General features: G+C 46.2%; 1 protein-coding gene and 2 non-coding genes across 7 annotated transcripts in view; all 3 read left to right on the top strand.

Moving 5' to 3' along the window:
• The first annotated feature begins 325 nt into the window (after positions 1-325).
• The window catches only part of SRCAP (Snf2 related CREBBP activator protein), a 33,766-nt gene continuing 10,540 nt past the window's right edge, over positions 326-23,551 (top strand). The window contains exons 1-24 of one of the 5 annotated variants that reach the window (XM_077141192.1): positions 326-432; positions 1,891-1,964; positions 2,627-2,889; positions 4,021-4,272; positions 7,206-7,391; positions 7,621-7,761; positions 8,478-8,709; positions 8,825-9,102; positions 10,663-10,756; positions 10,897-10,986; positions 11,451-11,642; positions 11,735-12,060; positions 12,155-12,332; positions 12,604-12,740; positions 12,961-13,130; positions 13,266-13,458; positions 17,268-17,404; positions 17,497-17,683; positions 18,062-18,231; positions 18,611-18,876; positions 19,075-19,359; positions 19,886-20,050; positions 20,761-21,027; positions 21,337-22,823. In XM_077141192.1, coding sequence (XP_076997307.1) covers positions 2,836-2,889; positions 4,021-4,272; positions 7,206-7,391; positions 7,621-7,761; positions 8,478-8,709; positions 8,825-9,102; positions 10,663-10,756; positions 10,897-10,986; positions 11,451-11,642; positions 11,735-12,060; positions 12,155-12,332; positions 12,604-12,740; positions 12,961-13,130; positions 13,266-13,458; positions 17,268-17,404; positions 17,497-17,683; positions 18,062-18,231; positions 18,611-18,876; positions 19,075-19,359; positions 19,886-20,050; positions 20,761-21,027; positions 21,337-22,823 — 5,487 coding nt within the window. In that variant the 5' untranslated portion in view covers positions 326-432; positions 1,891-1,964; positions 2,627-2,835. Of the gene's footprint in view, positions 433-1,463; positions 1,965-2,626; positions 2,890-4,020; positions 4,273-7,205; positions 7,392-7,620; positions 7,762-8,477; positions 8,710-8,824; positions 9,103-10,662; positions 10,757-10,896; positions 10,987-11,450; positions 11,643-11,734; positions 12,061-12,154; positions 12,333-12,603; positions 12,741-12,960; positions 13,131-13,265; positions 13,459-17,267; positions 17,405-17,496; positions 17,684-18,061; positions 18,232-18,610; positions 18,877-19,074; positions 19,360-19,885; positions 20,051-20,356; positions 20,543-20,760; positions 21,028-21,336; positions 22,824-23,551 lie in introns of those variants that run through there. The other 4 variants (XM_077141194.1, XM_077141190.1, XM_077141193.1 and 1 more) reach the window with 4 other exon arrangements.
• On the top strand, positions 10,068-10,138 carry TRNAD-GUC (transfer RNA aspartic acid (anticodon GUC)). Its single transcript has one exon. It is a non-coding gene; the product is annotated as a tRNA-Asp (tRNA).
• On the top strand, positions 10,444-10,573 carry LOC143667849 (small nucleolar RNA SNORA30/SNORA37 family). The gene has a single exon (XR_013168159.1). It is a non-coding gene; the product is annotated as a small nucleolar RNA SNORA30/SNORA37 family (small nucleolar RNA).

Raw genomic sequence — 23,551 nt, 5'->3', positions numbered from 1 at the left:
CGCGGAGTCTATGGGCGGACTACATCTCCCAGGCTGCCTTGCGCTTCGGGCGGCGCCCTGCGCTAGCACACGATGCCCCCCTCCCCCTGGCCACCACCAGTTACTGTCTCTCGCGAGAGGACGGGCCGCACCGGCGGCAGCTATAGCGAGCAGCGGTGGTGGAGCTGCTGGCGGTGGTGGCGGCCGAGGGGGCGGCGGCCATTTTGGCGGGGCCTCGGGAGCGGCAACGGCGGGTCGCTGGGAGTAGCGTCTGCCCTTTTCCCCACCCACCGTCCGTATCTCTGTGCCGTGAGAGGAGGCGGTGGAAGCAAGGCGGTGGCAGTAGCCGCGGTCCCCTGGGAAATTTAAAGGCCGCGAAGGCGGCGACCAAGAGGGGGCCCTCCCCCCTCCTCGGCGGGAGGGGGGGTGGTGCGCACGCCCCCGAGGACGCAGGTAAGGAGAGGGAGACAAGATGGCGGACGCTTCACAGTTTCCCCTCCCCTGACGGGTGACTGCGCGCGCATCTCCCTGCCACCACCTCCCCTCCCACTTCCCGGGGTGCTGCGCGCGCACCTACGGCCGGGGCCCCGGGGCCGGTGCGCGAGGCTGTCGGCGCGCGCCCATGGAGACAGACTGATTGGGGCCAGGCCGGTAGGCGCTGGGCCCCGGCGCGTCTCCTCTCCCCTCCCGCCCTTCTGCGCACGCGTGCCCGAGCGAGCGAGCACTGAGAGGACGGACCCAGGTGCGCTCCTGCCCGCCCACCAACCCCAGCACCCCCCCCAGGGGCGCGCGGAAAGAGGAAGGGGGGCGTGGGGCGAGTCGGGGGCGCGCGCCCACCATATCTAGTCAGGGGGCCAGGACGTGGCGGCACGAACCCTCCGTTTTTTCAGCTTGTCGTGGTCCGGTGGTGGGAGCCCCCAAACGGGCTGGGATGACGGGCTTGGATGACGGGCTTCCTCACCCTGCGACCCTTGTGTGCGTAGGTTTGGGTTCTGGCGGGAGCCCCCAGGCCGTGCGCGCAGCCGGCTCACTCCGTCTCCAGCCGCGCACGCGCGAGCCTCTCCTCCCAACCCCCGCCTGGCGCGCGCGATGGGTAGGGTGGGAGTCTAGGAGGGGGCGGGACCGTCTCAGGGCTAGTGGCAAGTTGGGGCAGAGGTCACGGGTCGTGGCGGGTCAGCCTGCTGGGCGGAGTTGGGAGACTGTAATGAAGACTGGGGTCAAGAGTTCAGGCTTCTTGGATTTTGGTTAGCTCGGGTCCTGGGAATCTATTGAGGAGGGAGTCAGTCAAAAGCGGCACCTAGTGAAGGAGTTTCCTTAAACTCTGGGAAAACACTTCCGGGCCTTGTATGGGGTTAACCCTCCCTGCTTCCGCTCATGGTTCTTCACTTGCGTTCTTCTTCACATCTCACTACCCTTCTGATGTCTCCTACTGTAGTTCTTGTGATTGCGGAGGTGTCTCATAGTGCAGGTAAAGGAGTTACAAGGTCCTGCCCTAAGGAAGGGTGGATTCTGTTGTGATTAGCATGCTTATTTACTCTTTTGGGGGATTCCTCTGTTATTCCTCTGTTACAATAACTTATTCCTGAGTGGTCAGCCCTCACTGGAAAGGAGCATGCTGCCATATAGCCAGCATCTTTTTGAACTTCTGGATGTGACAGCAGTCTTTACTTTGTTTTTTTATTCAGTGTTCAGAAACTTTGACCGTTAAGCTTTTTAAACATCTTTGCCCTGCTTCTTCTCTCTGCCAGTTATAACCTTAAATCCCTAGGGTATTTTGTTTTCACAAAAAACATTCACTTCTCTTTCTTTGAAATGTGAGTTTTCCCACTGCTGTAGCTCTTCTCTTGATGGATGTTGACAAATGTGGACTACTTCCTCAGGGCTGTCTCCTTCCCCTTCTGTTTGTTTCAGGCGTAATTCCCCTCAGTACGGCAGCACCGTGGAAGTGCAGACTTTCACAGGGGGTGTGGTCTCAGCTCACACAGGTGAGGATTCAGATACCTTCTTGTATATGTAAGCTAATAGGAGAAATGTTTGGAGTAGTTAATGAGAATTTATAGGTCATTATTTCAGGATTCTTGTTCTGGAGAACTGTGGGCATATTTGTGTATGGTTTCTTTGTGGAGGGTTTGATGATAGGGTGGAAACAGAACAGGCTGTGAATAGGAAGATCTGGATACCCTGGCACTGTAGGGAGAGTAATAGGCTCTCCATAATTTTGGCATCAGTCTACCTGGATTTAAATCTTACGTCATTTCCTTACTGTGTGACCTTATGCAAATCATTTGATCTCTTTGTGTTCTAATTCCTAGTTTGTAAAATAGACATAATATTAGAATGTAAGCTCCAGTTAGGTCAGGGGTCTTTTCTGTGTGTCTCTATCCTTGGTGCTAAACATGTATTAGGAACTAAATATGTGTTATAGAATGAGAAGTATATGTTTCATAAGGTAGCTGTGAGGATTATGGAATTTATCAAATAAAAACTTAATAAAATATCTAACACATAGTAAATGCTCAAAGAATACAAGCTATAGTCGCTGTGCTTACTTATCTTTATTTTAAATATTATTTGTGTACTTCTGACTTTTATAACTTTTTCTTTAATTCTGTTTAATTCCATTTCTATCCTCTTTACCCTGCTTTAGGTGCTCCAGAGACCGGTGGACCTGAGCGGAGGCTGGGACGCCCTGGTGGGCCCCGGGCCCTGGAAGGCGGGTCCCGGTGGCCGGTGGCCCAGAATGAGGCCAGCTCCCAGCATGCCCTGCAGCCGGACGCCAGCCCCTCGGCTAGCAGCAGTGGTGACAACGACCCAGTCATTCTTCAGGCATCCAATAAGGAGCCTGGGAGTGGGACCATGCAGAGCAGCCCCTCCCCTGCTCACTCTCAACTCCCAATCCTACAGACACAGGTTTGCAGGAGGGAAAGATTCCTTCTCTGTTCCTCTATTTTGAACTGCTGGCTCTGAGGCAGAAGAAATGTGGCAAGTCCTAGCCACATTCCCATGGTCCTAGCTACCTGGGTAGCTGAGTCTTGAAAATCTTTTTGCCTATTAGATATGTCCTTTGGGACATATGTTGAATAATATCCAATGTCAGGCCTATTGGATATTAGTTTAATGTTACCTCCAAGATCTGGAGGATCCTGGAAGGCAACCCTTGTAAAATTTGAATTCTAGTCAGATTGGAAATGGAGGTTAGAACAGCATGCTTCTAAGACTGTGTGCTTTGAGAATAGCCTAAATTTTTTTGGGCGTGGATACTGGGGTAAGCCTTATGGATGATGGTAGTGTGTAGTTTCTCATACTGAGAGAGAGTGTGAGGTAGGAAGAAGATCATGACTTTGGACCAGATAGACCTGGGTTTGCATACACTAGGCTTTTGATGCTTATGGATTTGATACTTAACAATATTTCTGAGCAACTGGAAAAATTTATGACATGTTTTTTTGTCATTTACCTGAGGTAGGAATTTGAGCGACACACTGAGAGGGTGGTGTGAATTTTCTGAGTCTCCTCAGTGTCCACATTTCATTAGGGCTTTGGTCTCCATTCGTACTACTATTGCAGCACCTTGTAAAGTGATGTGTGGTAATTTTGAACAGTGACCTCCTTAAATAAAGGAAACTAGTAAACCTGGTGATGAAGATGAGGTTTGGTGGTTTTGGTTTTAAGTGGCCTGTTGAATTTATTTAGAGCACAGGAAATTGAGAGACAAAAAGAAAGCTATTATGTAAGAGAAATCCTTGAGGCTTTGAGAGGATTTTAAAATTTGAAATCATATGCTTGCAGTAGCATTCTTGAATTTAGGGACCTCTAGAAATCTTAGGACATATTCCTCTAGTATGTCAAGCATCTACTATAATTTTGTCTCCGCCATCTTGAACACCTTATTAAAACTTTTCATCCCAAATGGCTGTTTATAAAAATGGAGTTGATACCTTACTCCGGAGTTTTTTCTTGTGAAGATAGAATGAAGTAATTTACTTAAACATCTTAGCATGGTGCTAAGCACTTGTTTTCTTTTATGTTCCCCTTTTCTAGATGGTGTCGGACGGCATGACAGGCAGCAATCCTGTGTCCCCTGCCTCGTCCAGTTCCCCGGCCTCTAGTGGGGCAGGTGGCATCTCTCCCCAGCACTTAGCTCAAGATTCCTCTCTGGATGGACCTCCAGGCCCCCCCGATGGTCCCACAGTACCCCTGGAGGGGCTCAACTTACCCCAGGCTGCTGACCTGTCTAACAAGGGCCCAAAGTGGGAGAAGAGTCATGCTGAAATTGCAGAGCAGGCCAAGCATGTACGTCTGGGAAGACCCCATGGGGGTTCTTGGGAACCCTATTCCTGAGTACCTGTGCACCCTGGTATTTTACCTCTCTCCTCCTTTTTGGCATGAATTTAGGGTATTGTCTCTGCCTTAAACATTCATGATCTTTAGCAAGTCTCTTGAACTCTGAGCCTCATTTTCCTTTTTTATAAAATAAGGATAATGTAGGAGTCTAGGCTGTTGTGAGGTTTAAATTAAAGAACGTAATAGATATGGAAATGCTTTGTAAACTATAAGGTGCTTAAATTTAATGGTTTCTGCTTCTCATCTCTGTCCTTCTCACTTCTAGCCTCTTATTCAGTAGTAAGTATGATTGTTGAACCCGGGCCTCAGCCACACCTGGGAGCTTGTTAGAAATGTAGATTTTTTGGTGTACCCCTCTCCCACTTAAACAGTTAGAAACCCTGGAGGTGTTGGGCTCAGCAATCTTTTTTAACAAGCTCTCTCTCTATATGATTCTGAGGCACACTCAAGTTTAAGAGCCAGTGGTGTAATATCCATATTTCTTGATGTTTCCTTCACTCTCAGGCCATTTAATTCCCTGTCTCACCTCTGGCTATCATTTACTCTGACGACTTGTTTTCATCAGGTGAGGACAAGAATAATGAGGAAACCTAAGGACAGTTTTCCTAAGTTTTTAAGTCCACTTTGTTAAAAATTAAAATTTTCAAATGCTTCCCCCCATTATAAAAGTAATATAAGCAGTGTAGAAACTTTAGTAAAAATGACCAGATATTTTATTATCTGACTTTTATTAATCTTTCTATGTATAATTTTTTCAATATTTTCAGTGTGCAAATAGTATTGCTTAAATTGGGCTTTATAGCATTTTTTAAGCTTAATATAAACATACTCTGGATCAATGAAATTCTACAGTGATGAAGACCCCTTTGTCTAGAATCAGGAAGAAAGCACGCAGTCCCTGCTTTTCTGGGAAGCTCCCCTTGAAATATGTTTTCCTAAGGCTTGCCTGTGTTCACTAAGTGTGAAGAGAGTGTGAAAAAGTGTATCTGGAGTCATTAGACCTATTATTATGGTTTTTTTTTTTTTTTACAAGGACCAGTACATTTCTTTAATTAGTAATATGTGGAACTTCAAGTAATTATTAACAATGTAAAAATGTCTTCACAAAGGCAGGGTAGATACTGTTCACAATGCAGTTAATGATAATTGATAGCAATGAGGCAACTAAACTCCCCATATGTTTGGAAATTAAAATATCATAAATATCACATAGTTCAGATAGGAAATCATATATTTGCGAAATATTTTGGAGTTCTTTTTTTTTCCCATGGGCAGCCACCAGAAATTGAATCCAGGTCTCCGGCATGGCAGGCGAGAATTCTGCCACTGAGCCACCATCGCACTGCCCCTTTTATTTTAATTTTTTTAAACAGTAATATTTTAATACTCTCTTATCAACAGTTACAAATGAACCACACCAATGCTATGGGTTAATAAAATGGAGGATAAGGAATATGGGAGGATCGAGGTTTTCTTTTTTCTTTTTCTTTTTTTTTGGTTGTATAACATATATACAAAGCAAATAAATAAAAAACGCAATAGTTTTCAAAGCGCTCTTCAACAAGTAGTTACAGGACAGATCCCAGAGTTTGTCATGGGCTACCATACAATCCTTTTATATTTTCCCTTCTAGCTGCTCCATAATGTACGACACTAGAGGGCTTAAATATTTTTTTATTATCACAATTGATTTTTTTTTCCTTCTTTTTTTGTGAAAAATAACATATATACAAAAAAGCTGTACGTTTTAAAGCACAGCACCACAATTAGTTGTAGAACGTATTTCAGAGTTTGACATGGGTTACAATTCCACAATTTTAGATTTTAACTTCTAGCTGTTCTAAAATACTGGAGACTAAAAGAGATACCAGTTTAATAATTCAGCATTCATATTTACTTGTGAAATCGTATCTTCTCTATATAACTCCATCATCACCTTTGATCTTTCCATCCCTCTCTTTAGGGGTGTTTGGGCTATGGCAATTCTAAATTTTTCATATTGGAAGGGTCTGTCACTAACTAGTATGGGGTAGGGAGATGGAACTATCTGACGTTCTGGAGAGGCTGGGCTAGGTTTCAGGACTTATCTGGACCAGGGACCATTTGGAGGTTGTAGGTTTCTGAAAGGTACTCCTGTGCATGGAACCCTTGTGAAATCTTGTATATTGCCCTAGGTGTTCTTTAGTATTGACTGGAATGGTCCTGGTTGGGGGTTGGCAGGTTTTGATAGGTAGCAAGTTCTAACTGAAGCTTGTATAAGAGCAACCTCCTGAGTAGCCTCTCAACTGTATTTGAACTCTCTCTGCCACTGTTACTTTATTAGTTACACTTCTTTTTCCCTTTTTTGATCTGGGTGGGATTGTTCATCCCACAGTGCCAGGTCTGGATTCATCCCTGGGAGTTATCTCCCACGTCACTTGGGAGACTTTCACCCCTGGATGTCATGTCCCACGTAGCGGGGTGGGCAATGCTTTTAGTTGCAGGGTTGCACTTAGAGCACTTAGTGAGGCCACATATGAGCAACAAAGGAGGTCCTCCAGAAGAAACTCTTAGGCATGCCTATAGATAGTCTAAGCTTCTCTGCTACCTGCATAAGTTTCACAAGAGTAAGTCTCATGATCAAGGGCATATTAGACCTATTTTTGATTCCCAGCTTTTATGACTTCTAGCTGTATGATCTGGGGCTCTTCACTGGTCTTTTATTCCTCATCTGAAGAGAGCATAATACTTACTTGTAGAATTGGCATGAGGATTAACTGAGATCACAAGTATGGAAAGCCCACTCAGCACCTTTGTGCAGTTAGTATTCAGTAATTCACCCATGACTATGAGATGTAATATGTATCCAGAAATTGTTGATCAATCTAACCCTCCCGCATTAGGAGGCTGAGATTGAGACTCGGATTGCTGAACTCCGGAAGGAGGGTTTCTGGTCACTGAAGAGACTGCCTAAGGTGCCGGAGCCGTCTCGCCCCAAAGGCCACTGGGACTATCTGTGTGAAGAGATGCAGTGGCTCTCTGCTGACTTTGCTCAGGAGCGCCGTTGGAAACGAGGTGTGGCCCGTAAGGTATGTCTTCAGCTGGGTCTATCTTCCATTTGCTTTAAAGATTTGCCTTCCTTTAATGGGTGGGTTGCTTAAAAGGTAATCGAGCATTAGAGGATGCTTATCGATCCTTGTAGACTTGAAGAGGCAAGCTCTGACTTCCTAGGTATCTTGGCCTGTATTATTTTCTTTGCCCTTGGCTCAGGAGGGTTTTGGTTTGTGGGTGTGTTCACTTTGGCTCCTGGTTTCCCAGGTGGTGCGCATGGTGATCCGGCATCACGAGGAGCAGCGGCAGAAAGAAGAGCGGGCCCGGAGGGAAGAGCAGGCCAAGTTGCGTCGAATCGCTTCCACCATGGCCAAGGACGTCAGGCAGTTTTGGAGTAATGTGGAGAAGGTAGGCAGTGTGTATGTGTGTTTGGGAGGGCGGGGGGGGGAACCCAAGGGTCTTGGGTTATTTTGGTGGGTGACATGATAGGAATTGGCTAAAACTTGTGAGGAAGAGAATATTAATCCAATCAACTTTAATGATGTTTTTTCTGGTGCATTGAGCCTTTCTAGCACTGAGTATTGTGGAGAAGAAATACAGTAGGGAAATAACGGAGTCCTGCCTTTGGGGATTGTTAATGGGACTTCTTGACCTCCTGTAGCCCATTTGACCTTTATGGGGCATTCCTCATGCCTTTTTCTGTAACTATTACCTGTGCCATTCACCTGCTTAAATGGCTTCCCATTCCTTAAATTTAAGTTATAAATGTTTCTCAAGTATTACCTGACTTTTGCCTACATTTTCCATCTTGTCTTCTGCCATGTCTTTTCTCTCTCCCACTCCAAACATGCCTTTCCCTGGCTATTTATGTGCTCTTTCTGCTTCTGGAAATTACTTTCTCCTAATTTCCACTTAGAAAAGACATTTGTATTCTTTAAGACCCAGGTCCAGAAAGCTCCTTTGTGCTTTAGAAGCACCCTATTAAATTGTGAACCTCTTAAGGTTACTTAGCTCTTGCCACTTTGAAGGTTAACCCAGGGCCTGGCTTAAAGGAGGCCTCCCTAGATGTTTAGAAAGAGTACATAATTAAGTAGCTATCTTGGTCCCTTTCGTGTTTATGGCAGGTAGTGCAATTCAAGCAACAGTCCCGGCTTGAGGAAAAGCGCAAAAAAGCTCTGGACCTGCACCTGGACTTCATTGTGGGACAAACTGAAAAGTATTCAGACCTTCTGTCACAGAGCCTCAACCAGCCATTAGCATCCAGCAAAGCTGGCTCCTCCCCTTGCCTTGGCTCTTCCCACACTGGCTCAGCTGCTTCCAGTCCTCCACCTCCTGCTTCCCGGCTGGATGATGAAGGTGTGTGTCCTCTTCGGCCCTGTTAGTCTTTACCATATAGCCTTTCCAGAGCTGAAAACTCACCCTATGGCTTGCAGGGCCCCGTGGACTTTGTGACCTTGTTCTCCTGCTATAGATGGGGACTTCCAGCCCCAAGAGGAAGAAGAAGAGGATGATGAGGAGACAATTGAGGTTGAAGAACAACAGGAAGGCAACGACGCAGAAACCCAGAGGCGTGAGATTGAGCTACTTCGACGTGAGGGAGAATTGCCACTGGAAGAGCTGCTCCGTTCCCTGCCCCCTCAGCTGCTGGGAGGGCCTTCCAGCCCCTCACAAACTGCCTCATCTCACGATAGTGACAACCGAGATGGGCCTGATGAAGGTGGTGAGGAAGAGCCTTCTCAGGTGTTGAAGGTACAGGCAGAGAAGGGGCAGGGGAAGGGCTCAGAGATAGATGTTCAGGTTTTGAGTTCTAGGCTATGGGGTTGGATGTAATTTTCAGGAGCCCTCCCTGTTTAAAGACCATTGGACTCAGTTGGGGATAGATAAGGAAGAATTTGAGTTTAGGATGAATTACAGTCTGAGACAGGATTTCTGGTGCTAAAGTGCAAGAGCTCACTGCACTTTACTTTTTTTTAATCTTTTTTTTTGTTAGAGAAGTTTGGAGTTTTCAGAAAAACATTGTATAAAATGCAGAATTCCCATATGTTATCCTATTAAGTGTGTATTATATGTTACCATTCATGAAAGGATATTTTTATAATTGTGTTATTAACCATAGTCTATTTTTTATAATAGAGTTCACTGTTTATATTCTGTAGTGCTATGTTTTATTTGTTTTTATAAAATATTTATTCTACTAACATATACAAAACTGAAAATTACTCATTTTAATGGTATTCACATATGTAATTCAGGGAAGCTAATTACATTCACAGTGTTGTGCTACCACCATGATCTAACATTACAAAATCTTTGCACTCAAACAAAATATAAAATCTGTGCAATTTAAACATTAACTCCCCATTTCCTATCCCCACCCTAGCTCTTGGTAACCTATATTTTAGGTTCTGACTCTATGAGTTTAATATCCTAAATATATCATATTTCATATCCACTCTACTCTTTTAAACAGCTGTGTAGCCTCAGAGAAGTATTTTCTCTGGCCCTTGTCACTTCTGTGAAATGGCTGGGATGCTCCTTAATTATTGTGGGTTGATATAGTTATTTTTTTTTAATTGAAAAATCTTCACATGCATATAACCATACATGGTAAACAATCAGTGGCTCATAGTTGTGTATTCATCACCATGATCATTTTTAGAACATTTGCATCACTCCAGAAAGAGAAATAAAAAGAAAAACAAAACCCAGGGGGTGCAAGGGTAGTTCAGTGGTAGAATTCTTGCCTGTCATGCAGGAGACCCAAGTTCAATTCGTGGCCCATGCACTTCCCAAACAAAGAAACAAACAAACAAAAAAACCAACCAAACAAAAATTCAACAAATGGTGCTGTGATAATGGAATACCCACATGGAAAAAGAATGAAATGTGACCCCACCATACAGCATACCAAAAAAAAAAAAAAACCATATCCCCTTACCCCTCCCTCTTATTGACCATTAGTATTTCAATCCACCTTATTTTTTACCCTTTATGGAATAGTAATCTGAAGTCTCTTCTGCGCCTTAACATTCAATTTCTCCATATGTCCAAGTCCATGGGGATGGTGTTGAAAGCCTTTATTTTCATTATCTAGCACTTTCACAGGTCCTACCCCAGGCTGTGGGGCCAGGATTTGGTAGCTGGTGCTGAGAGGAAACCCTTTAATTGCATACTTGCCCTGGGACTATGTCAGTGGCAGCTGTCACTTAATGGGACAGAGAGACTGTTCTTGACATCTTATTCAACATTGCACTTTTTTCTTGCTGCTCTAACCTTAGGCCTCCCCACTTTTCATCCTTTGCGGTATAGGGAAAGCCCCTACCTTCCTCCGTCACGCAGCGCAACAAACAACCTTGGCATCCAGATGAAGATGATGAAGAGTTTACTGCCAATGAGGATGAAGGTCAGGCTCGTTCTCGTTTCTTCGTTCTATTGCTCCTCACCGCTTGAATTTTCTAAACCTACCCTTTCAGATTTTCTCACCTCTTCTACTTGAACTCCATTCCTCTATCCCTACTGATGCTGCTTCATTCTCTTTCCTAGCGGAGGATGAAGAGGACACCATAGCAGCTGAAGAGCAGTTGGAAGGGGAAGTGGATCATACCATGGAACTAAGCGAGTTGGCTCGAGAAGGTGACATGTACACATTTATTGAACATACATTTCATCTGCCCTGTGCAGAGTGCCAGGGATAGAGAGATGAATTAGACACTTTCTATCCTCCTTTGAGGAATTCCCAGTCTAATGACAGACAAATTTATGAAAAAAATAGTTATAAATAGAATGGGAGTTGAGCAAAGTGGTGTTGAATCTTAGTGGATGGAGGAACTGCTCGTTAGAGGATACTGACAGTTTTTCACTGGAACCTTGAAAAGTAAGTTCACTAGGTCAATAATGTCCTTCCAGGGAAAGGCAGCATTATCCACAGGTCTAAGATACCCAGGTTGAGGGGCTTGATTTTGGTTGCTGCTAAAAGTAAACTCTCATGCCTCCCCTCAGATCTACAGAGACTTAGGTAAAATGAACTGGGGTGACTTAGCCCCTTCCCTTCCCCCGCCCTCAGAGCAACCGCAAATTTACCTTTCATTTCTCTTCAGGGGAGCTGTCTATGGAGGAGCTACTGCAGCAGTATGCAGGGGCCTATGCCTCTGATGCCTCAGCCTCAGGCTCTGGGAGCAGTGAAGAGGAAGAGGAAGAGGAGGAGACTGAGGCAAATAGCTCTGACTGTGAACCAGAGGAGGGCATGGAAGCTGAAGAGGCTCCTCAGGAGGATAGTAGCAGTGAGTCAGGTGAATGTGTGGTCACATGAGGTAGGAGCTGGAGAGGGCAGGCACTGGAGGAGTAGGTGTGGTGAGCAATAAGCCTTGGTCTTGTGCTTTAGATTCTGCTGAAGAGCAGAGCGAGGATGAGGAAGATGATCATTCGGAGGAGGAAGAAACCAGCGGGAGTTCAGAATCAGAGGAATCAGAGTCTGATGATTCTGAAGAGGCCCCATCACAGAGCCAAGCAGATGAGGAAGAGGAAGAAGATGATTTTGGGGTGGAGTACCTACTCGCCCGAGATGAAGAGCAGAGTGAGGCAGATGGGGGCAGTGGACCTCCCACCCCAGGACCCACCACCGCTCTAGGCCCTAAAAAAGAAATTACTGACATTGCAGCAGCAGCTGAAAGTCTCCAGCCCAAGGGTTACACCTTGGCCACTACCCAGGTATACTCAGGCCCTGCTTCTGCTTTCTGGTACCTTGATTTTCCTGTCTCCCAGTGAGAGATGCCTTAGTCGTACCTCTTTTCCTCTCTGTCAGGTGAAGACGCCTATTCCCCTGCTGCTGCGGGGCCAGCTCCGGGAGTACCAACACATTGGGCTGGACTGGCTGGTTACTATGTATGAGAAGAAGCTTAATGGCATTCTTGCTGATGAGATGGGGCTTGGCAAGACAATCCAGACCATCTCTCTGCTTGCCCACTTAGCCTGTGAGAAAGGTAATTAAGCTGGCCCATCCTTTCAGTCCCCCCTTTACCAACTTCCTAGAGAGCTTGATTAGTGGCGATTTCAGCTGCAGAGTGGTACACTACTCTTAATTCTTCCTGCTGTCCTAGCAGTGTCACTGACCCTGGTCAGTAACTGTATAGAGAAGCCGACATAGGTGGTAGGATTCTTAGGAAGAGCCATTAGAAAGACAGGGTTATACCTGAGCATCCAGAATCACAAAGTTTGTATTTCCTTACCATCTCTCATTTTTTTGCTGAACAGGTAACTGGGGTCCCCATTTGATCATTGTCCCAACCAGTGTGATGTTGAACTGGGAGATGGAGCTGAAACGTTGGTGTCCCAGCTTTAAAATCCTCACTTATTATGGAGCCCAGAAAGAGAGGAAGCTCAAGCGGCAGGTTTGCTTCTCCATGTGACCACTTTCTTCCTATTAATGCCTTCTTTACTTTTTAGGCCTTCAGATGAGTCCTTCTCCCTCCTCTTTCTGTTCCTCCATTATCCTCCTAACACTGTCTCTTCTCCCAATCTGATTTCTGTCCCTTGCTGACCTCAGCGTGTCTTCACTTTGCCTTCTTTCTTCACCCCACCAACTGCTCCTTTCTCTCTGTGGTCCCTCAGGGATGGACCAAGCCCAATGCCTTCCATGTATGCATCACATCTTACAAGCTGGTGCTGCAGGACCACCAGGCCTTCCGCCGCAAGAACTGGCGTTATCTCATTCTGGATGAGGCTCAGAACATTAAGAACTTCAAATCACAGCGCTGGCAGTCATTGCTCAACTTCAATAGGTAGAGATGGAGATGGGAAATTGTAGAGGGTTGACCTGGCCTGAGAGGTGGGCTACCTGGGTTAAGGAGTATATCAGGATGCTAGCAAGATTAGCATTTTGTTGACTATCCTAATTCTTTACTGTCTTTTTGCAGCCAGAGGCGCCTGCTCTTGACAGGAACTCCCTTGCAGAACAGTCTCATGGAGCTGTGGTCCTTGATGCACTTTTTGATGCCCCATGTCTTCCAGTCTCATCGCGAGTTCAAGGAGTGGTTCTCTAATCCCCTAACTGGCATGATTGAGGGCAGTCAAGAGTATAATGAAGGGCTAGTTAAACGCCTCCACAAGGTAGGACCTGCAACATTTTGGGAATGCTGAGGAGTTAGAAGGGTAATACACCAAGCCTTCAGGGGAGAGGAATTTTGGTGCTAGGCTGAACTCATCCTGTTGTCAAGCTGCAGGGTTCTAATGATGTAGTTCATTGCCAAATTGAGTGATTTCATTTTTTTATTACTTTTAATACAATTTTATTAATTAAAAAAATTTTTTAAGGATAACAACAAACACAAACATTCTTGCCATATGATCATTCTGTTCTAATGCAATTTTTTTTCTCTTTTTTTCTAATGCAATTTTATTGTGATATATTCACACACTGTACAAGCTGTTTGAAGTATACAATCACTGGCTCACGGTATCATCATAGTTGTGCACATACATCCCCACGATCAATTTAGAACATTTTCATTATTCCAGAAAAGAAATAAAAAAAAAGGAAGCCCAAATCCTCCCATACCCTTTTATTTCCTCCTATTATTGATCCATAGTATTGGTGTGGTACATTTGTTACTTTTGCTGATAGAACATAAAAATACACTGTTAACTATAGTCTATAGTTTTCAATAGGTATATTTTTCCCCATATACTCCTCTATTACTGACTCCTTGTAATAGTGTCATATATTTGTTCTAGTTCATAAAAGAACTTTTTTATATTTATACAATCAGTCACAGATATTGTTCACCACAAGATTCACTTTATACATTCCCGTATTTTAACTCCCACCTTTCCTTCTGGTGATATACATGACTTAAATTTCCCCTTCCCACTACATTCACGCACCATTTAATACTGTTAGTTACTCTCATAATAATGTGCTATGAGTGATCTCATCTTAGTCCTCATTCTATTTGTTATTTTTAATGGTGACATTTCTGCCCTTATCATCTCTGAGAATATTAGCCCCTTTTCTCTTTACTTTGGTTTCCTCAGCATCTTTTTTTTTTTTTTTTTGATGTTTTCCCCCACAACTTAGGTTTTCTCTGGATCCTCCTCCTTTGCCCAGTTTTTTTAGTTTGTTTTTTCCTTCCTCATGTTAAGTCTTTGAAATTCAGTGTTTATTTTACTCTTACACCTCACTTTGGACTAGTTACATTTTTTTTTTATCACAGTCGATTTTTTTTCTTTTTATGAAATATAACATAATAGAAAAAAGCAATAAATTTCACAGCACATTGCGACAATTAGTTGTAGAACAGATTTCAGAGTTTGTTAGGGGTTAAGGTCTACAGTTTCAGGTTTTTACTTCTGGCTACTCTAAGATACTGGAGACTAAAATATTAATATAATGATTCGGCAATCATACTTATTTGTTAAACCCTACCTTCTCTGCATAACTCCACCATCACCTTTGATCTTCTCTTTCTCTTTTGGGGTATTTGGGCTATGCCCATTCCAACTTTTTCATGTTGGAAGGAGCTGCCAGTAATATGGAATAGGGGGAAGGAACCAGTTGACGTTCTGGAGAGTCTGGCCTCTCCGCATTTCAGGACTTATTTGCTCCAGGGACCCATCTATAGGTTGTAGGTTTCTGGAAAGCTACCCTAATGCATGGGACCTTTGTAGAATCTTACATAGTGACCTAGGTATTCTTTAGGATTGGCAGGAATGGTTTTGGTTGGGGTTTGGCAAGCCATGATAGGTAGCTAGACAGCTGAAGCTTTTTTAAGAGTAGCCTCCAGAGTAGCCTCTCGACTCTATGTGAAATCTTCTAGCCACTGAGACCTTATTTGTTACACTTCTTTTCCCCCTTTTGATCAGGATGGCATTGTTTATACCATGGTACCAGGGCCAGGTTCATCCCCGGGAGTCGATATCTCCCATGCTGTTAGGGAGACTTTAACCCCTGGATGTCATGACTCACATAGAAAGGAGAGCAATGATTTCAGTTGCAGAGTTGGACTTAGAGAGAGTGAGGCCACATCTGAGCAGCAAAAGAGGTCCTCTGGAAGTAATTCTTAGATATACTTATAGGTAGGCTACGCTTCTTCACTTCGCCCAGTTTTTTTGTTTTTTTTTTTTTATAGTATGAACATTCTTTTTTTTCATCACATAGTTGTATATTCATCATCATGATCATTTCATAGAACATTTGCAGCAATTCAGAAAAAGAAATAAAAAGAAAACAGAAAAAAAAATTCATACGTATCATACCCCTTACCCCTCCCATTCATTGATCACTAGCATTTTAGTCTACTAAATTTATTTTGACATTAGTTCCCCCTATTATTTATTTTTAATCCAAGTGTTTTACTCATCTGTCCATAAGGTAGACAAAAGTAGCACCAGACACAAGGTTTTCACATTCACACAGTCACGTTGCTAAAGCTGTATCATACAGTCATCTTCAAGAAACATGGCTACTGAAACACATCTCTACATTTTCAGGCAGTTCCCTCCAACCTCTCTGTTATGCTTTAACTAAAAGGGTGATATCTATTTAATGCGTAAGAATAGCCTCCAGAATAACCTCTCGACTCTGTTTGGGATCTTTCAGCCCTTGACACTTTATGTTGTCTCATTTCTCTCTTCCCTCTTTCGGTTGAGAAGGTTTTCTTCAGTCCCTTGGTGCTGAGTCCCAGCTCATTCTAGGATTTCTGTCCCACATTGCTAGGACAGGACTCCCTGGGAGTCATGTCCCACGTAGAGAGGGGGAGGGCAGTGAGTTTGCTTGTGTTGGCTGAGAAAGAGCCATATCTGAGCAACAAAAGAGGTTCTCTTGGGGGTGACTCTTAGGCCCAATTTTAAGTAGGCTTAGTTTGTCCTCCGCAGGGTTGAGTTTCATATGAACAAACCCCAAGATTGGGGGCTCAGCCCATTGCTTTGCTTGTCCCCACTGTTTGTGAGACTATCAAGAATTTTCCACTTGGGGAAGTTGAATTTTCCCCCTTTCTAACCATTCCCCTAAGGAGATTTTGCAAATACTTTTTTATTCACTATTCAAATCCTTCTGGAATTTATCAAGGCAACACTCTGGACAAACCTATAAAAATCTCATGTCCTACTCAAGGTTCCATGTACTTATGGTGTCCAATTAAGCTGTCCGCATAAGTTATAATAGGAAATTTTGCCCAGTTTTTAAATGACATCTCTCAGGATTCTGATCTTTTCTCTGTAGTCTCTGCATGTGTATGTCTGATTGATTCTGCTCATTCCTTAGGCTTTTGCCAACTTCTATGTGATAATGACACTGTTTTTTTTTTTAGAGCACTTAATATTATTTTAAATTTCTAACTTGATATCTTAAGTTTAACATTCTTCTTGAATTCAGTGTCCTAAGCCAAATATCTCTGGTCTCATAACCAGTTATTTTTATTCCATCTTGGTCATTCACAATGTCATTTTGGTAAACCAAACTAGAAACCGTAAATCTTCCTTAAGTACCACTCTTTATTCCCCACCCCCTTCTTTTACTTCTTCCATGTCAATTTGATGACTGTCCTATCAGATTTTACTTCCTAAGATTTCAGATTTGCTCTTTTTTCTATCCTGCTGTCATTGCTGCAGTTTTTGTTCTCAGCTTCTCTCCTGGATTCACTTTGATAATCTTGTAAATTAAAATCATTCCTTTCCTGCAAAGTTAGTTACTCTGCCTTCACTGTCCCTTCTTAGATTCTGGTGCTATCTTCTTTCTCTCTGCTTCAGCAGATGGTAAGTTCCTTCAGGAGAACCTGCATTTGACTCATGTTTGGGTGGTTGTTACCTATCATGCTGCATAATTCCAAGATTGTTTGCTGATGGGTCATCAAGCTAGAGGGGCTAGGGCTGCTTAGTGCCTACTGATAACCCATCACAGCTTCCTGTCTATTTGCTTTTAGGTTTTGCGGCCGTTTTTGCTGCGCCGAGTTAAGGTAGATGTTGAGAAGCAGATGCCCAAAAAGTATGAGCATGTTATCCGCTGCCGGCTCTCCAAGCGCCAGCGCTGTCTCTATGATGACTTCATGGCACAGACCACGTAAGGAAGGGCTGAGGGTGGGCTCTGGGACCCTAGATTGGAACAGAGATGACTGTCAGGATGCCCTGTTTATTTTTTTCCTCTCTCCCCAGGACTAAGGAGACACTAGCCACAGGCCATTTCATGAGTGTCATCAACATTTTGATGCAACTGCGAAAAGTCTGTAATCATCCAAATTTGTTTGACCCTCGGCCTGTTACTTCCCCCTTCATCACCCTAGGCATCTGCTTCAGCACCGCCTCTCTGGTGCTGAGGGCCACTGATGTCCACCCACTCCAGGTAAATAATTGCTCCCAGTTGGCCCTTACCCCAACCATGTATCTCTTTTTGTTAGGCTAGGTATTGAACTTTTGCATCCTTATTCTTCCCCTTGACTCAGCTCCTCAACACCATTCCTCTAGTTTCATCATTTTCTAGCAAGTTGGCTTTTGGCAAGCTAATTATTAACCTCTGGCCCTGAGTTTCCTTGGTCTTCAGAATAGGAATTTTAAGGCCTACTCAGCAGTGTGTTTGTGAGTTGAATTAATGGTTTTGGAGTTGCTGAGACCTATGCCTGATATAGTAGTAGATACTTACTAAATGTTAATTTGTTTTTCCTGCTGTTCTTTCTTTCTTCCTACTTTTGACACCATGCATTTGTGTTTATTCTTGTGGCAGCGGATAGACATGGGTCGTTTTGACCTTATTGGCCTGGAGGGCCGTGTCTCTCGATATGAGGCTGACAGTTTTCTTCCCCGGCATCGCCTTTCCCGCCGGGTACTGCTAGAGGTGGCTACTGCTCCTGACCCTCCACCCCGGCCCAAGCCAGTCAAGATGAAGGTCAACAGGTACCAGAACTGAGAAATTAGGGGATGAGGACCTAGAAAAATAGCCATAGCGGGCTAGAGAAGATTGGGGTAGAAAGGAAAGAGCTGGAGGCTAGGCAGGAATTTATGTGGATGGTGCAAAGGACTGTGGAGATATTGGAGAACAGTGTAACTAGAAGAGGGTCTTAAGAGGGGGCACTGGGATTGTTACTGATTTTTTTCCCCCATCTTTGGTGCTTTCTGATTATCTTGGAGTTGTCCCCACTCCATTTGGGTGTTTTTTCCTTTCTCTGTTTTGCTCTGATAATCTGTCTTCTCTTTGCCCTATCTTCTTTCTTCCTTTTTTTTTCCCTCCTATTTTGTATCTTCTTTACTTCTCTCCTTGTTTTTTTTTTAATAGGATGCTGCAACCTGTGCCCAAGCAAGAAGGCCGGACAGTGGTGGTGGTGAACAGCCCTCGGACTCCCCTGGGTCCTGTCCCAGTCCGACCCCCTCCAGGCCCTGAACTCTCAGCCCAGCTCAACCCTGGTCCAACCCCACCAGTGCTGCCAGCACCACTGATGGTGTCATCTTCAACTGCTGGGCCCCCACTTATTCCAGCATCCCGACCCACCGGCCCTGTTTTGTTGCCCCCACTGCAGCCAAACAGTGGTCCTCTCCCCCAGGGTGAGTTGCAAGGGAACTGGAATGCTGGGGTGGTTCAGAAAGATTGTTCAAGCTGGGGAATGAAATGAGAGGGTTTGAATTGCCTGGTTGGGGACAGGGGTGGTGTTTGATGGGCTGGAAGGGAGTGTAGAGATTTCTAGGACCAGGCTAAGGCTCTAGGCACGGTGCATGTGACAGACATTTGTTTTGTGTCCACAGTTTTGCCAGCTCCCCTGGGGGTCCTGGGTGGCACCTCACGGCCCCCCACACCAACCCTGTCCCTGAAGCCGGCTCCACCTGCCCCACTTCGCCTCAGTCCAGCTCCACCCCCAGGCTCCACCAGCCTGTTGAAGCCCCTGACAGTGCCACCTGGCTACACCTTCCCTCCTGCTTCCACCACCACCTCTGCCACTACGGCCACTGCTACCACTACAGCAGTGCCAGCTCCAACTCCTGCACCACAGCGCCTCATCCTTTCTCCCGATATGCAGGCTCGCCTACCCTGTAAGTTCCCAGACCCACATGGTGAGGACTTGAGATGGAAGACTTGTATATTAGGGAGCTAGAGAAGAAGAGCTCAGGAACCTGGGAGTATCAGATTCTAGGCAGCTGGTATATGAGATATTTTGACAGACATCAGTAATTTCTAATTAAATAGAAGCTCTCCAGGAGTTCACAGTCTCCTCGGGGAAATGATAATGTATATGAGTACATAGTGGTAAGGATTGCAGTAGCTAATGATGTGGGGTCTAAGGGCAGTGCAGAGGTGAGGACATTGGTGAGCTCAGTCCAGTGGCTAAGGAGTAAAAGGAGATTGCTAAGCTGGCAAGTGGAATTAGAAGGGATAACATGGCCAAAGCTCAAAGGCTATAATTGGAGGCTGAGTTTGTTGGGATGTGGTAGATTGTGGGGAAGGGTTGAAAGAACTGGAGACTTTGGAAGGGAGGCAGGGGCATGCTTCTTGAGGGTCTGGGAAGTGGCATTGAGCAGAGTGAGCCGCGTGTACAGTAAGCTCCTCCTCTGTTCACAGCAGGCGAAGTGGTCAGCATCGGACAGTTGGCCTCACTGGCACAACGTCCAGTGGCTAGTGCAGGGGGAAGCAAACCACTTACCTTCCAAATCCAGGGCAACAAGCTGACTTTGACTGGTGCCCAGGTGCGCCAGCTTGCTGTGGGGCAGCCCCGCCCGCTGCAAAGTAGGTAAAACCCACCCCCTGTCCTGCCTTCTTCCTCCTCTTCCCTGTTTCCTTGTTTCTGTGGCTCTTCTTTATTTTTAAATGTCTTTTTGTTTCCTTCCATAGCTTGGGGTGGGTGAGGCCAAGGGGAGGCCAAGGGGAATGGTTGGGGGGGGGGGTCTTTTGATTAAGATAGGGAAGGTGTTCTAGGGGAATTGTCCCATCTCTGTTCTTTCCCTCTCCTCTTGCTCTTGCCCCTGCCCTCCTCTGCCTGATAGCTGCTTTTCTCTCTCTCTCTCTCTCTCTTTCTCTCTCCCCTTAACCCAGGGAATGTGGTGCACCTGGTGTCAGCAGGGGGGCAGCACCACCTCATCAGCCAGCCTGCCCATGTGGCCCTCATCCAGGCCGTGGCCCCGACCCCTGGCCCCACCCCTGTCTCTGTGCTGCCTTCTTCGACCCCCAGCACCACCCCTGCCCCTACTGGCCTCAGCCTTCCGCTTGCTGCTAACCAGGGTGAGGCTCCTGGCCTTCCTACTTACTTACCCCCTTGCTGGCCTTGGTTCTTCAAGGCATGCCCTGGGCTATGTCTGTCCAGCCTTCCCTCAGTGTTGCTTCCCCTTGCCTGTATCTCCGATGTCTGTCTGCTACCCTCTCCCGCCCCTGGACTTCTTCCATCTTTTGGGTTTTTTGTGTCTTTTCTACCTTCCTCTCAACGTAGCTTCCTCTTGCAGTGCCACCAACCATGGTGAATAATACGGGAGTGGTGAAGATTGTAGTGCGACAGGCCCCACGGGATGGACTGGCTTCTGTTCCTCCATTGGCTCCAGCGCCCCGGCCTTCAAGCTCTGGGCTTCCAGCTGTGTTGACTGCACGTCCCACATTAACTCCTAGCCGGCTGCCCACAACTACTCTGGGTACTGCCCGGGCCCCCATACCCACACCCACTCTGGTGAGGCCCCTTCTCAAGCTGGTCCACGGTCCTTCGCCCGAAGTCAGTGGTGAGTCCTTGTGTCTGAGGCCAGAAATCTTTGTCAGGAATGCAAATGGGGTGGCCTTGAGAGTTACTCAATCACAAAAGGTCCTTTGCATTATCAGTCTACTGCTTTGATATGCAGTGGGCTCCAGAACTGGACTGCCTGAGGGAGAGGAAACAGTACATTTTCAGATCCCTTGCAGCTTCGACATCATGGTATGGGAGGGAAGGTTTTCTGGGAAATAGGTGACGCTTTGGGACTAGGGGAAAGGATGGGGCAGGGTAGTCGAGCAGGGAAAGAGTTCTGGGGTTAACTCATCCTCTGTCTCCACAGGTTCAGCACCTGGAGCCACTCCCTTAACCATCTCTTCTCCTGTCCCTGGGGCACCCTCTTCTCCAATGCCAGTTCCTCACTCCTCTCCCCTTGCTAGCCCTGTGTCCTCCACGGTTTCAGTCCCTGTCCCATCTTCACTGCCCATCTCCGTCTCTACCACGCTTCCTGCCCCAGCCTCAGCCCCGCTCCCCATCCCCATCTCAACCCCAATACCTGTTTCGGCTTCGGGCCCAGCTCTGTTGACCACTGTGACTCCAACACTGGCACCTGTTGTCTCAGCGGCTCCTGGACCTCCCACTTTGGTGCCAGCTGGGAATTCCCCATCAGCGTCAGCTTTGACTCTAGGTTTGGCCACAACTCCATCCCTGACTCCATCTCAGGCACCCAGTCACTCTCTGTTGTTGGCTCCCACCTCTTCACATGTTCCAGGGTTGAACTCAGCCGTGGCTCCAGCATGCTCACCTGTCCTGGTGCCAGCTTCAGCTCTGGCTAGTCCTTTTCCAGCAGCGCCAAATCCAGCTCCAGCTCAGGCTTCCCTCTTGGCTCCAGCACCTTCTGCATCTCAGGCTCTGGCCACCTCTCTGGCTCCCATGGCGGCTCCACAGACAGCAATTCTGGCTCCTTCTCCAGCTCCTCTGACTCCTCTTCCAGTCCTGGCTCCATCACCACGTCCTGCTCCTGTCCTGGCTCCATCGCAGACTCCAGTTTCAGTTCTGGCTACATCATCTGCTCCAGGAACTGCTTTAGTCTCAGCTTCTTCACTGGTGCCAGCCCCAACTCCTATGTTGGCTCCATCATCGACCCAGACCATGGTACCAACCCCAGTTCCATCACCTCTCCCAAGCCCGGCTTCTACACAGACACTGGCCCTAACCCCAGCTTTAACATCCACTCTTGGTGTCTCATCTCCGTCTCAGACACACTCTTTGGGAACGGGGAACCCTCAGGCGCCCATTCCAGCTCAGACATTGTCATTGACTCCCGCATCATCCCTGGTACCAGCTCAAGCCCAGACACTGTCTTTGGCACCGGGACCACCGCTGGGTCCAACACAAACACTGTCTCTGGCTCCAGCACCCCCTTTGGCTCCAGCTTCTCCAATGGGCCCAACCCCAGCTCACACGCTGACTTTGGCTCCGTCGTCGTCATCTGCTTCACTCCTGGCCCCAGCTTCAGTGCAAACACTGACCTTGAGCCCTGCCCCAGTTCCAGTGCCCACCCTGGGCCTGGCTGCAGCTCAGACCCTGGCTCTCACCCCAGCCTCAGCACAGGCCCCAGCCTCCCAGCCATCTTCCCTTGTGGTCTCGGCATCTGGCTCTTCTCCCTTGCCTGTCACCATGGTATCCCGGTTGCCTGTTCACAAGGATGAGCCTGAGACACTGACATTGCGCTCTGGTCCACCCAGCCCTCCTTCCACTGCTACCTCGTTCAGTGGCCCCCGGCCTCGACGCCAACCCCCCCCGCCACCTCGCTCCCCTTTCTATCTGGTAAGTTTTAATGCTGCAAAGAAGAGAGAGCAGGAAGTTGATTTTATTAGGAGTTTGGAAAGAGTGAATGGGATAGAATAACGTCACTTTCATCTTGCAAACTACAAAGCCTAGTGTCGTGGACCAAGTACTTGAGTGATGTTGGACAAGTCACTTCTCTGTAGGCCTGTACCTCATCTGTGAAATGGAAATAATCCATGTTTTACTGTTCTCAGAGAGGTAATTTAAGACCCAAAGTATTCTTTAAACTGAATTACTGGTATGTTCAAGGCCTATCAGTGGTCTCTTTGGTCTTGCTTACTCTTTGAGTTAACATTGGCATGTAATTGCTCCATGTTAACAATGCTTAAACTGGCCTACAAAATCAGGTTTGCAAGGTTGTACAAATTCTGAGTACACGGGTGTGCTGGCTTCGTTGCTTTTTCCTCTTCCTCACAGGAGGCATTCCTCAGAGACAAAGACTTTCCTCAGTTGTTAAGAACATCACCATTATCAAGTATTTGAACTACTGAGGGAGGGATGACCCCACGGAATACCTAAAGATCACAAGATGACTTTGTCATCTCTTCTAGTTTTTTGATAAGTAGGCAGAAAAAGAAACTCTGTTTTCCTGTCTCTTCATGGACTTCTGGCAGACTGTCCCCTGTCCCCCCCCCCTTTTTTTTTAACTCTCATGTGCCAATCCATATATATTCAGTTAAACTGAACATGTTGCTCAGGTTAGAATA

This window comes from Tamandua tetradactyla, chromosome 23 (assembly GCF_023851605.1).
Source record: "Tamandua tetradactyla isolate mTamTet1 chromosome 23, mTamTet1.pri, whole genome shotgun sequence".
Lineage (NCBI taxonomy): Eukaryota > Metazoa > Chordata > Mammalia > Pilosa > Myrmecophagidae > Tamandua > Tamandua tetradactyla.
The sequence above is the reverse complement of the archived record's forward strand: the minus strand, read 5'-3'. Positions and strand labels throughout refer to the sequence as shown.